This window comes from Eucyclogobius newberryi, unplaced genomic scaffold (genome assembly GCF_026437365.1).
Source record: "Eucyclogobius newberryi isolate DKJ021-1_F unplaced genomic scaffold, fEucNew1.0.hap1 SCAF_10, whole genome shotgun sequence".
Taxonomy (NCBI): Eukaryota; Metazoa; Chordata; class Actinopteri; order Gobiiformes; family Gobiidae; genus Eucyclogobius; species Eucyclogobius newberryi.
This window is the reverse complement of record NW_027315724.1, coordinates 23,723,252-23,736,861: the sequence shown is the minus strand read 5'-3', so window position 1 is coordinate 23,736,861 and position 13,610 is coordinate 23,723,252. Positions and strand designations below refer to the sequence as shown.

General features: G+C 41.1%; 2 protein-coding genes across 2 annotated transcripts; both read left to right on the top strand.

The window, feature by feature from the left end:
• The first annotated feature begins 37 nt into the window (after window positions 1–37).
• Window positions 38–5,350, top strand: nmd3 (NMD3 ribosome export adaptor). The gene is made up of 16 exons (XM_072464109.1): window positions 38–112; window positions 324–405; window positions 515–649; window positions 727–823; window positions 908–988; window positions 1,758–1,886; window positions 2,252–2,342; window positions 2,489–2,567; window positions 2,657–2,753; window positions 2,981–3,098; window positions 3,600–3,745; window positions 3,868–3,980; window positions 4,064–4,136; window positions 4,504–4,610; window positions 4,754–4,824; window positions 4,936–5,350. Exons 2-16 carry the CDS (start codon window positions 362–364, stop codon window positions 5,067–5,069), a joined length of 1,515 nt encoding a protein of 504 aa, XP_072320210.1. The 5' UTR covers window positions 38–112; window positions 324–361; the 3' UTR covers window positions 5,070–5,350.
• A 1,209-nt stretch (window positions 5,351–6,559) lies between these two features.
• Window positions 6,560–10,158, top strand: sptssb (serine palmitoyltransferase, small subunit B). Its single transcript, XM_072458416.1, has 2 exons — window positions 6,560–6,722; window positions 8,943–10,158. Exon 2 carries the CDS (start codon window positions 8,945–8,947, stop codon window positions 9,185–9,187), a length of 243 nt encoding a protein of 80 aa, XP_072314517.1. The 5' UTR covers window positions 6,560–6,722; window positions 8,943–8,944; the 3' UTR covers window positions 9,188–10,158.
• The last annotated feature ends 3,452 nt before the right edge of the window (window positions 10,159–13,610 follow it).

Sequence of the window (13,610 nt, the reverse complement as noted above, 5' to 3'; positions counted from 1 at the left end):
AGAAGCGGATATACATTTGTGGTCCTTTACTTTGTGAGTACGCATGCGCACCGGTCTTCTGCGTGGAAAACATGGATGTGAAATAATGGTGGAAAAACGTGGGTCTAGTTAAGTGAGTATCCAGTTTTAACTTTTAACTCAGCGTTGTTACGTACAATATGTTACAGACGTATGCACAGTTTAGTCGATTGTTTATGCCTGATCGGATTTTGGCTCGTGTCCCTTAAGCATGCATCGTTGTTAAATACTAGTAGTTGGGCTAACTGAGGCTAACGACAACGATTGCTTTTCAAGTGTTATTCTTATTTTAATGTCTGCAACAGGTTGTTTCTGCTTTTGAAGTTTCCTCTTGCCATTGACAATGGAGTACATACAAGCCCCTGCCACAAGCAGCCAGGGACACATGTACGTACTTCAGAATTTCCAAATGCTACTCTGTGCCCTCTGCTCAACTGGTACCTGTGAACTACAGTTATGATAACGATTATTGTTTATTGTTTATTATTTATCTCAGACTCTGCTGTACTTGTGGTGTGGCTATACCTCCAAACCCTGCCAACATGTGTGTGGCTTGTCTGAGGTCTCAAGTGGACATATCAGAAGGAATTCCCAAGCAAGTTACAGTGCATTTCTGCAAACAGTGTGAAAGGTTTGTCAATATAATGTTTAAAAGGACAATATAAGGCCAGTTAAATGTCAATGATTAATTTTGTGGTCTATCATTAGGTACTTGCAGCCTCCTGGTACATGGATGCAGTGTGCCCTTGAGTCAAGGGAGCTACTGACGCTTTGCCTTAAAAAACTGAAAGGGTCCATGAGCAAAGTAATTGTTTTTAGTTTTAAATCCAATCAAAATGTTTTTTAAAATGTGGCAGTATTCTTACATGTGATGCTTTCACTGTTACAGGTGCGTCTGATTGATGCTGGATTTCTCTGGACAGAACCACACTCCAAGAGAATTAAGACAAAATTGACTATCCAGAAAGAGGTCAAACGCAATAATCTATCCCTGTTTTAGGCACATGTATAGCACTCAAACCAAAACATTGAGGCTCATGTAGTGGCAAGCGGTCGGTCTGTCGGTCATTTCACCCTTATTTTGTAAATTACTTTACTTGGACCAGACTCTGGCATAATATGCCAGAGTCAACTTTTATGAATTATATATACATGGTTCTCCCTCAACATTAGCTTCCCGTACTCGATGTAGTTTTTTTTAATACATGATCATTCAAGGTTTAATTGCTCAGATAATGTCTGTTTTCACCTACCCCCCATTTATACTGTATAAACATGTTGTAATACCGGTATTGAACAAGAAGTAACGGGTCCCACATACAATGTAAAATTATGATCTGTTTATGTTGTAGTTTAGTACTAGGGAAAACGTAGTATTATTCTTTAATGACTTCAAGATGTGGACATTGCAACGAGCTGGTCACTGTCCAGGTTGAACCTTGCCCAAGGCCCAAAAGTCAATGGGATAGGCGCCAGTCATCCGCGACCCCTAAAGGGAACAAGCGGTAGAGAATGAATGAACAAATGAACATTTAGGACTGACTGGTTAATGTGTCTTGCTTTTGTTTGGGCCTCCGGGTGGCACCCGCCTTGGCCTGATATTTTTTAAGTGTTTTCTAGATTCTTTGTCTTAAAACTGTTTTCAAGACCAAGAATCTGCCAAGAATTACTATTGCGACAACACCTCATCAGTAAGGTAAAACTAACCTGTCTCACGACTGTCTAACTGCCTTTTCCAGGTGATGAATGGAGCCATTCTGCAGCAGATTTTTGTGGTGGAGTTTGTCGTCCAGTATCAGATGTGTGATGACTGCCATCGTGTGGAAGCCAAGGATTTCTGGAAGGCTGTGGTTCAAGTGCGACAGAAGGTTGGAGTTTTTAATTGAATAGTCTGCATCTGTAAAGGGCAAACTTCACTTCAGGACCATGTCTGTAATCATGAATTAATGTGCTTTTATAATACATTGTCTAAATATCGCCCCTCCACTAATTACAACCTTTAAGACAAAATACACCATTAATGAATTTAATGAAAATGAACACGGGGAAAGCACTGAAGTCTTTTACAATCAATAGGAGAATCGCATACACTAATTTTGCTACTTGTTGCCTCTGGACCTTGGATTACTTGGTTTAAAAAAAAAAATAAATAAAAAAAAAGAGATTAAAGCTCAAAAATACATCAAGTGTCTGATAAAGCCCAGATTTCATTTTCAGTATCTTCTGATTATAGACACAACATAAGAAGACCTTCTACTATCTGGAACAATTGCTTCTCAAACACAAACTTCACCAGACTGCCCTAAACATCAAGGAAATGCATGGTAGGTTTATTAGATGTACTGCATGGAAAATATTTTTATAGGCAATAAGTAGTCTTGATTTTGTTTTGTTTTTTCAATTGCAAATCTCTGAAATGAATGCCTGAAATGCAAGTATCATTTGTGGATATGTTTCTACTGTACCACAGATGGAATTGATTTTTACTATAGCACAAAGCAGCACGCACAGAAGATGGTCGACTTCCTCCAGTGCACTGTACCATGCCGGTGAGCAAAGCCTAGTGTCTACTTAAAGTTTTTACATATTCTATACTTTCTAGAATGGATTGTTTAAATTTTCTTTTTCAACTTTACAGATCAAAAACCTCCCAGCGGCTCATCTCTCATGATATACATTCAAACACGTACAACTACAAGAGCACTTACTCTATTGAGATTGTACCAGTTTGCAAGGTATGTTATGTTGGACCTTTTTATACATATTTTGTCTTCTGCCCAGCATTGCACCCACAAACACCGATCTTTTCAACTGTCTCTGAAATAAATTGCTTAGGTTGGACATTGTTTTACTGGGTAACTTATATTAACTATATTGATTATTTCCAGATTTATGGTCATCAGGAGGGCTAGTCTTTTGGAGGATGCCTTATGTAAATTAACATCCCTTGTGTGTTCACTAGGACAACGTGGTGTGCCTTTCACCAAGACTGGCACAGAGCTTGGGAAACTTTGGTCAAGTGTGTGTCTGCGTTCGAGTCACCAGCACTATTCATTTGATTGACCCCAACACCCTGCAGAGTAAGTGCTTGTTAATTATTAAAATATAGTGCAGAGTAGAGATGCATAGGTCAGAAAATTGGGGAAATGTGTGCATATTAGGTGTGGTAGACATGTTTTTATAACGGGTAAACACCCAGCAGCAACACATGGTTAATCCGATCTCTCACGTCTGCCTCTTCCGCGACTTTTCTCCCTCCCTGTACCTCTGCTCCTCCACGCTCGTTTCCTCTCCCCCTTTCTGAGTTTAAATTATTAACCGCTCATTTGGCTGGCTGAAGAATATGTTGCATGTACATTTTTATTGACTCCTTTCCGCTTTGATCCTGTGAGGAGGCAAAGGGTTTGAGAAGCACTCTGTGTACTGTATGTGCAGAGTGTTGCACCAGTGCATGTCTTCATGCACAAAGACGGTCTCTGAAAGCCTATTTCATGACTCCTGAGGGGTCAGAAAATCAGATTTACTGATATGGGGAATTCAGTGGAGTGTACAAATGCAATAATTACCTAAACCTCTTCTAGTTGCTGAGGTGGATGGGAGCACATACTGGAGGTACCCTTTCAACAGCCTCTGTAACCGACGACAGCTGGAGGAGTTTATTGTTATGGACATCGACATTATCAGAAACCAAAAGTTGGGCTCTGGGGCTGGCATGAGGTCTAATAAAGTAAGTATCCTTTGAGAAAGATTTGTTTTAAAATTTAAAAAATCTTTTATTGAACCTGTGTGCAAATCAAAGGTCAAATAATACACTGAAGTCATAATTTATTGCATGTCTATGCCATATAGCACACTTTGGCTGAAGTTTGGGTTCAGAAAACCTCAGAGATGGATACCAGTCAGCAGTACCATTGCCGCACTTTCCTGGGCCACCTGCTGAACATTGGAGATCTCGTTCTGGGGTAAATGTAGTGTGCATTCATGATTTGGTGGAGTTCAGATTTGACTTTGCAGATAGTTACAATGAAATGTTTTCCTATTCTAGGCATGACTTTGCAAATTCCAACGTTAATGATGAGTATTTAAATAAAATGAACCCCCATCATGTTCCAGATGTGGTAAGGATTAATTGTTTGATCCAGAGTTGCTATTTGAACATTAGTGTGCATTTTAAAACTTGGCCATGTAACATTTTGGTCACTCACCTACTCTCCTCCATGGAAAGTTTTTTGCTTGATTGTTCCACAGTAAGGCATAAAACTTTGCTGTTATAAAGAAAATCATTACATACCGAGAGCGGGGTCCCCTCTCCACAGATCTGACCTTTAACTTAACCCGGCCGTATCTCCATAGAGTTGGATAAGATAAATGCCATACTGTGGGACATTCCATGCAAAGCAATAACATCTTTTATGGAGTCAAGCTGGTAGCTGAGCACCCTTCAGCGCCTTTTTAAAGTGTTAATCCTTATACCTTTTGTCTTAGGTGTTGATAAAGAAGAGCTATGATCGTACAAGAAGGGTTAAACGCAGGAACTGGAAGCTTCAAGAGATGCCTAAAGACCGAGAGGGCATGGACACCGATGATGAGCGGTAAGAAATAAACTGAGCATGTGCATATTCATGTTTTAGTACACGTGCTAATTATATATTGCTCCAAAATGGTCTTCAATCAAACAGAAATAAGATTGGTTAGGCAGCTTTTTAAAGATCATTTTGAACCTTTTTATTTTTAGACAATACCAAGACTTCCTGGAGGACCTTGAAGAGGATGAAGCACTGAGAAAGAATATTAACATATACAAAGGTGGGAAACTATTGTAATTTATATTAATTATGTACAAATGTGTGACAAGCTACATTTATTTTTCATTGTCTTTAACAAGGTGGTAAGTAATTTTAATTTGTTACATTTTAGATGCTTCAAAGATTGCGGTTGAAAGCGACACCGATGATGATGGAGCGCCACGCGTGTCCCTGGCAGAGATGTTGGAGGAGCTGAGCCTGAATGATGCGACAGGAGGAGAGGGAGCTGACATGATGATGGACTAGAGGGTCATACTGGCCAGTGCCCACATCAACACTGACAAAGGCTCTGTAATTGCTTTCAGGAATGGGACTTTTAGCATGGGCAGAGCTATTAACATTGTTCTGCTTCTGTCTACAGGTAAAAGTCTGTAATTTATAGTGTACCCATTAGCCAAACTTGATATATTCGCAATATTCTTATTTGCTATATTTCTATTTCTTTGCTTGATATAATAGAACATTCTTCAAACAGTCTCTGGGGTCCTCTTGTACTTTTCCTTGATATGAAATTAGAATTGAAATCAGGAGGGGGAGCTAGTCACCTGGACAAGGCCTCCCTAAGATCTGCATTAATAAATGTGCCAGGGCACTTAAGATGTCTGATCGTATTAAAAATGAGATTAAGTCACAGGCAAGTTCAAACAATTAAGTTTATTAGAGTGTTTTTATTGAGCTATTACGTTGTAATGTATTCTGGCATGTTCCTGTACTTTCATAGCCTACAACGAATCTGAAAGCTCTCAACAATCCAAATTCTTTTGAATTGTTCATTTTGCTTGACAAAAGTAAAGGCATTTGTTGGCTGTGTAGCCATGTGTCAGGGTCTTGTGATCAGGTCTACTTTGGAAACTGAGTCAAGTTGGTCCCTTGGGTGGGTGTGTCAGTGGGAATCAATGTGAAGATGGGATTCTCCTTACCCCCTGACCTACCTATTCTCAACATTTCAAAAGACCGAACTCAACCCTTTTTAATTAAAATGAAAAGACCACAGGCTTCCAGGGGTAATTTGATGAGTACCTGTATGATACATGAATTGTTTTCCTTTGCTCACATTGCTTAACACAGCCGTGTGTCCAGGGATTACCTCAGAGCTATGGTGGCGCTGCCCATGTTTACACATAAATAATGCACAGCTTATCAAGAGTGAACTGAGCAGGTCAGCAGACACTGGGGACAATAAAATGTTTACACACAATTACAACACATTTCTGTAATTGGCTCATTAAGTGGGGCTAAATGATGCAGTAACCTATCAATTTATTTCCAATTAACCATAACCGCTAAAAGTGCAGTAGTAAATCTCGGTTTTGAACACAAATGAGACATGCGCTTTGACACAAAGAGCACTGCTGCGGTTTACGTCAGACCAGATGAAACTGCGGCGCGCGCGGGACACTGGCTCCAGCACGCGGGACACTGGCTCCAGCACGCGGGACACTGGCTCCAGCACGCGGGACACTGGCTCCAGCACGCGGGACACTGGCTCCAGCACGCGGGACACTGGCTCCAGCACGCGGGACACTGGCTCCAGCACGCGGGACTGGCGGATGCGACTGGGGACCACCAACACTGCAAGATGTTTAGACCATGAGGGCAAAATGTGCGGCTGAAAACATGCCAATGCGCGCACACCGGCTGCATGGAATGTGGACTCCGCGCCGTGCGTCGGTCTGACCGTCCACCTGCGTCAACAGTGTGTGAACAGCGGGTGAGTGACAGCACGAGCAGTGGGTGTGTCGTGCTGTGTCACTACTGTCGGGCTGTAGGTCACTACTTATAGGCCACAACAAACTGGCGAGGCAGCTTTTGGTGTACAAAAAGCAGGGGAGCAACAGTGACGCCTGAACGGGCTGCTGTCATCACCATTTCACAGCCAGGGACCTTGCGTCGACTGAGGTGAGTCAATAAACGCATCCAGGCAGACGGCAAAATTAATTTAATATAGGCAAAGCCAGTGAGAGGCGATATTGACAGATGGGAGACTTAATTGTGGGCTGTTAAGAGGGATGTTTGCCATGGAACGAAAGGGCTATTAAGACTTGCCTTTTGAACTAAATCCTTAAGTAGCCAACGTTGTACTATGTTTTGAATACTGAGATAATTATGTAAAGATACTGTCCACCGATGGTAGTGTAATAAGACATGATGAAAGTGGGAAACTTCTGGAAAGCGAACACCTTGCGCACCTGTGGACTCCGCCCCGCTGTGACCCGCGGCTACGCAAATCAAAACCTAAATGAGATAACTTAATCATGACTGTATGTAAATAGTTTAAAAGTGCTTGCTATAATTTCAAAGTCACTAAAATATTGTAGGTTAAGCAACTATAACTGATAATTGGCATATACTCTCTTTGTATACAATTGAGCCACTGATTTTACACATGGGCTTGATACCAAAGTGTACCTTAAGTGGACAAACAGTTCTCATTCATGTTTACTATACAACCCTCGACATTTCAAGCAGGCTGTGTGAGTCATGTGTGGGGAATAATTGTTGCTCACTTAAAGAAGGGTTTGTTTTATGCACTAGATCCAGTTGAACCCCTGGGTTTCATTTCATTATAGATTTCCTACGCATTTTCTCATACTCACATCCCCTGGACCTATGATTGTTCCCAATGTTCTGTGTAATGTGTGTTGGAGGAGGGATGTCCTACCCTTAATTATGGCTTGCTATTGCTCTCTCCACCTCTGAACAGAAATAAACAAATGCAGCGGAAAACATCGGTGAGGGGCACAGAGACAGACATCGGTGAGGGGCACAGAGACAAACATCTGTGAGGAGAACAGAGACAGACATCTGTGAGGGGCACAGAGACAGACATCGGTGAGGGGCACAGAGACAAACATCTGTGAGGAGAACAGAGACAGACATCTGTGAGGGGCACAGAGACAAACATCTGTGAGGAGAACAGAGACAGACATCGGTGAGGGGCACAGAGACAAACATCTGTGAGGAGAACAGAGACAGACATCGGTGAGGGGCACAGAGACAGACATCTGTGAGGGGCACAGAGACAGACATCTGTGAGGGGCATAGAGACAAACATCTGTGAGGAGAACAGAGACAGGCATCTGTGAGGGGCACAGAGACAAACATCTGTGAGGAGAACAGAGACAGACATCGGTGAGGGGCACAGAGACAAACATCTGTGAGGAGAACAGAGACAGACATCGGTGAGGGGCACAGAGACAGACATCGGTGAGGGGCACAGAGACAGACATCGGTGAGGAGAACAGAGACAGACATCTGTGAGGGGCACAGAGACAGACATCTGTGAGGAGAACAGAGACAGACATCGGTGAGGGGCACAGAGACAAACATCTGTGAGGAGAACAGAGACAGACATCGGTGAGGGGCACAGAGACAGACATCTGTGAGGAGAACAGAGACAGGCATCTGTGAGGGGCACAGAGACAAACATCTGTGAGGAGAACAGAGACAGACATCGGTGAGGGGCACAGAGACAAACATCTGTGAGGAGAACAGAGACAGACATCGGTGAGGGGCACAGAGACAGACATCGGTGAGGGGCACAGAGACAGACATCGGTGAGGAGAACAGAGACAGACATCTGTGAGGGGCACAGAGACAAACATCTATGAGGAGAACAGAGACAGACATCGGTGAGGGGCACAGAGACAGACATCGGTGAGGGGCACAGAGACAGACATCGGTGAGGAGAACAGAGACAGAGATCGGTGAGGGGCACAGAGACAGACATCTGTGAGGGGCACAGAGACAGACATCTGTGAGGAGAACAGAGACAGACATCTGTGAGGGGCACAGAGACAGACATCTGTGAGGGGCACAGAGACAGACATCTGTGAGGAGAACAGAGACAGACATCTGTGAGGGGCACAGAGACAGACATCTGTGAGGGGCACAGAGGCAGACTGTGTCCTCTGCTGCTCTCTGTATTTAGAGATGAACCCTGTGTTGGTACAGGGGTTTCTGTTGCTCAAAACACGTCAGTCATGCAAAGACAGATCATACCAATTCTATGATCATGTGTGAGCCAAATATGTTATTATATAATAACCAACTTTGGCTAATGCAATCTTTGCATACTTTTTCCTGAGATCAGACTGACTTTTTTGTGTGATGTTGCAGCAATGACGTTCAAGCACCTGAGGGAGTACCTGGCTTGGCTGTACTACCAGTACCTCCTCATTACTGGTATTTATGTCCTGGAGCCGTGGGAAAAATCTATATTCAACTCTGTCCTCTTCTTCGCCATCGCCATGGTGATCTACACTTCGTATGTCTTTGTGCCCATCCATGTGCGGCTGGCACTGGAGTTTTTCTCAGGTATTATTGGAGGTCAGCCAGAAAGCACAATGGCACTTATGAATTAAAACTACAACGAGAACACATGAATAAATGACTTACACATGTAAACTACCCTGTATTATGACAAAGCCCTTGAACACAACGTGTTTCTTCCTCTGCAATCAAAACTAAAGCCATGAAGAATTGCAATTTCTCTACAACCTCCGGACACGTTTCTGTTTAGACACACATCTTGCTCTGTCCTTTGTAGGACACATTTGTATTTCAGCTTGATGTCTGAGGCTGTTGTCTCCTGTGTATAAGTCGTCTGTGTATGAATGACTGTGATAACACATAATCCCACTATCTACCACTCACTTACATTACTGAGTAAATGTTTTTGTATCAAAAATACTTACAGCACTGCAGTTAAACAGGGAGGCCACACCTGCCCATGCGTAATTGTTTTGTGGTTTATTCAAAATAGTGGACTAAAGATTGTTGCTAAGCAAAGATCACAAATGCATCTAGATAAGGGATTTCTGAGAAACTCTCTGAAAAAGTTTATCCCAAGCCTAAACTGTTTCGGTGTTCAAAGAGAGAAATAGCCCATAGAAATCACATTAATTTGTGCCGTGCCGAGCCCTCTTTATCTGTGATTGTTAAAGTCTTGGTATGTTGGGAAAGTGTGCTCAGCTATAGCAAATATTTATACACCACACCTTTAGCACATACACTTTTTTTGAAAGATTATTGTGGATAACAACAGGAATTACTTCCTATAGTTGATCTATAGGTACATATGGAGCCAACTGATGTAAATTTAGTATTGAGCAATCTTTTAATTCTAGTTGTGTTCTGTTTTTTTTACTCTGTTGCTCATAATGTTGAGTAAGTTAACTTTATTTATATGGATTCAAATATTTATAAACTGGTAAATGCTTGGCTGGTTACAATGTCAATTACCAAAAATAATTGTTGTATGTTTGTGTGTTTTTTTTCTGGTGGCTAAAACAAATATCTGCTTCTTGAACATATAATTTCCACATTCTAAATGATATGCACATCTAGTTTTATATTTTTGTAATAAAAAACACTCTTTAAACTCTGTAAGTTATAAAGTAGAACTTTTCACCCTCAGAAAAAATAAAAATGAAAACCCTGGAAAACATTGTTTGTTTGTTATTCTGTCCTTCCATAAAGTACAGGGACTAGTTTTATGAAAGAGAAGACCACATGAAACGAAGGCTTTTGATGCATTTGAAATGGGACTTGACTGGACAATGAAAAAGCGAAGCTACAAAACCAGTTCTGGTCAGACACCATAACAAATCCCCAAAGGATTCGGTTTCTCCAAAAGAAACAGAGCTGCCTCGAACAGACTGCCCCCAGTCAGTTATTATCATAACCATATGTTTTGTTATATCTTTAATAGAAATGTCACTGGTAATCACACAATACCTGAGCTCATCATCACGTGAGTAGGAGCAAAGTAATGTAATAACTTGTAAACCTACACCCCTGTTTTAGTATCCAGGATGTAGGACAATAGCAGATAAAGCTCACATTCCACATAGTATTTGTGGAGTTTGTTCCTACGGTTAATTACAGTTAGAAGATAAAGCTTGCCCTAACATCCTGTGTTTACACTTCTCATGTAAGTCTGTGTCCCGTGAAGTTAGAGGTCAAAGGTCATCTCCTGAGTGACGGGATAAACAGAGTCATCTGACAAGGGAAATCCAGAAAAGGCTGAATGAAATGATGAGACCGAACAGAACCCTTTTCCTTTGGGCCTCACCGTGTGTATGTACCACATCACAATGCCATAAACATGGGTTCTTTATATATTTATTCTCATTCTTAGGCATAACTTTTCATTTTGATCATTGCCAGCAGCAGCTTTTTATTAGTTCTAACTTAAACCCCACTTATGTACACGATGACACTCTGACCTGATATCGTCTTTGTTAGATATTGATCACTAAAGCCTGGATCCAAAGAGCTGCATTCATCCAGACACTCTCTCTTATCCTAAAAACATTCATCTGCCACATGTCACCGTCCAGTGAACCAGGATTTTTTAGCCCATGACATACTGTACATACGTGATACATAGCCTACATACACGTACATACTACATGGTCACTAAAAATGACTTGAAGCTCACACGAGTCTTGTCTGACTTGTGTGAGACACTGTTTGCTTTGCTGGGCGTGTGCAGTTTGTGTTTTTGGTTCAGCCTCGCTCTCAAAGACACTTTTATTGTCCATACAGTATGTTTCACTGTTACTGGCAAACCAAATAAAAAAATATTTTAGGTTATTGTTGTGATTGAATTGCCACAATTTACAAGACAAATAGAAAAGAAAGCTTGCCAGGCAAATGCCCTGCACACATGTACCAAACAAGATGTTAACTATGAATAGGGTTTAATGCCACTTGATGGTGACATGATTTGCAAGGTAATCAAATTATTACAAGACTGTGGCTGGCTATTTAAAATAACTCTGCATTTAATATGTTGTTGTTTGTTCAGAAGGAGCATGACCCGGAGGCATGGTTTTCAGCTCACAATGCAGTATCAGAGTGAACTATCAGTCAATATGAGCCGAGGAGTGGCTGTTCTGATAAAAAAATAAAATAAACTAAATTAGCCTAGTTACGCATAAAAAACCTTTACAACCCAACAAGTTACACATATAGGCACACCTTCTCAAAATATGCTTCTTTAAATTGGCATTGTAGAATTGTCCTTGCACTTTGCTTGGCTGGAGCATTATATTATCTGTCAGATATTTATTTAAGATTCTGAAATATAAGTAGCCCAACGCAGTGTGAGGATGAAGTTTATAGAGTTCCGCAAGAATAAAGTGCTACATCCGTGAGTGAGACGCAAAACAGGCATGGACTATACACCAAGGACGCCCTCTAGTGGTAAAATAATAACACTGCAACGCCCTGAGAGGCAGCGCAGCACTGTTGTTGTTGTTGTTGTTGTTGTTGTTGTTGTTGTTGAGGAAAGGGGAAAAAATAACGTCACATATTCTCCCTGTCAGTGGGGCTGATTTTATTTATTTTTAATTTATTTTTGCTTCAGATTTTGGCTGATAGTTTTGAGTTTTCCTTGTGTATTGCTTTAAAATCAAGTAGCATTGACTAGCCAACGTAATATTAAATGATATACCGCTGATAAAGACACATGCTTTTATATGGTCGAACTTGTCTTGCTCTGTGGAATACATTTTGTGATGACATTGAAGTTAGATTTGCATCTTTATCCTTTTTCTTTACTTTGAGTTGAACTTCAGACTTGCGCTTGAATTTGAGACTTGTTTCTTTGTTGATTTCTTACACACTTAATTTGAGAGATTTGAGAGATTTTAGTTATACTTTCATTTTGGACCAGACATCACATTTCATTGTAACAACTGTATGCTACATTAGACCCATGGACCTAATTATTACATCTATTTTGTCCACTAATGTATTACTGAGGGGGTGACAAGCCACTGTGAAGGAATCATTGACAAAGTGGCAGGAAACTGAGGAGATGTACATCTTTTATTTATATGCCGTACAAAATGGACACTCAATCGCACGGGGAACGCAAAGTGAAAGGATCTTTACTTGTGCTTTCACAGTGGCCAGTGAGTCGGGGTCATGTCAGGACAGTCAGTGCATTACATATAGAGGTCGAGCTTTGTCTGTGGAGGGACATATCAGGTGGCACAAGACACAAAGCCCCCGCTCAGACACATTATAAGGACAGACTGGAGAAACGCACTGTCCTTGTGTATGAAAAAGAAGAGTTTCTTCTTATGCTGGTGGCAAGGAGAAGTCATATATGTTAGAATTGAAACTAGTGTGGGTTTGTCAAATGTTGTTTTGTAGATCTAGGCCACTGCTTTTCAAATGTGTCACAGCAAGTAATAAAGTTAGTTTGCAAACCATTTAAGCTGTTCGGAAGAAAGAACTCGTGAATTTACTGAGAATCAAAATCCAATCAAAAGGGGTTTTCACACTGTAGGAACTAGGAACATTTTTGTTGTAGTTCCAGTCACCATAAGATGCATGTTTGCACTGAGTACAGGAACTATCAGGACTGAGTTCATCTTTTAGTGCCTGCACAGGGGCAGGTACTTTCCAGTCTGAATACGAACTTTTGGATAACACCCATGTTAGAACCCATGTTCTATACTGCCTCTGTTGGTAAATGTCTTAAATTTAAAATCAGATCACAAACTTTTGAAACAAGAATTTCTTGGACTTCAAAAATAAAATTCTTAATTTGTAAATTGTAAAAAAAATCTGTGTTTTATTGTTCATTTCATTGTTTGTTTGAGCTTGTTTTGAGAATCAGAGTTTTATGTATGTGTATATATAACCTCTTTCATAACCATATCTAAATATTCCACACTACAGGCCTACAGATGCTATGACCCACCTCAGTATTAGCGTAGCCTACCTCATGCTAATTTGCATACCCCAGAATCATCAATGCTAACGCCA

Excerpts from the sequence above, each read along its gene's own strand:
- nmd3 (XM_072464109.1), top strand. The coding sequence starts at position 362 with ATGGAGTACATACAAGCCCCTGCCACAAGCAGCCAGGGACACAT. Across the intron at positions 3,981-4,063 it reads ATTGGAGATCTCGTTCTGGG|GCATGACTTTGCAAATTCCA; the intron begins GTAAATGTAGTG and ends TTCCTATTCTAG. Across the intron at positions 4,611-4,753 it reads ATGGACACCGATGATGAGCG|ACAATACCAAGACTTCCTGG; the intron begins GTAAGAAATAAA and ends TTTTATTTTTAG.
- sptssb (XM_072458416.1), top strand. The coding sequence starts at position 8,945 with ATGACGTTCAAGCACCTGAGGGAGTACCTGGCTTGGCTGTACTACCAG.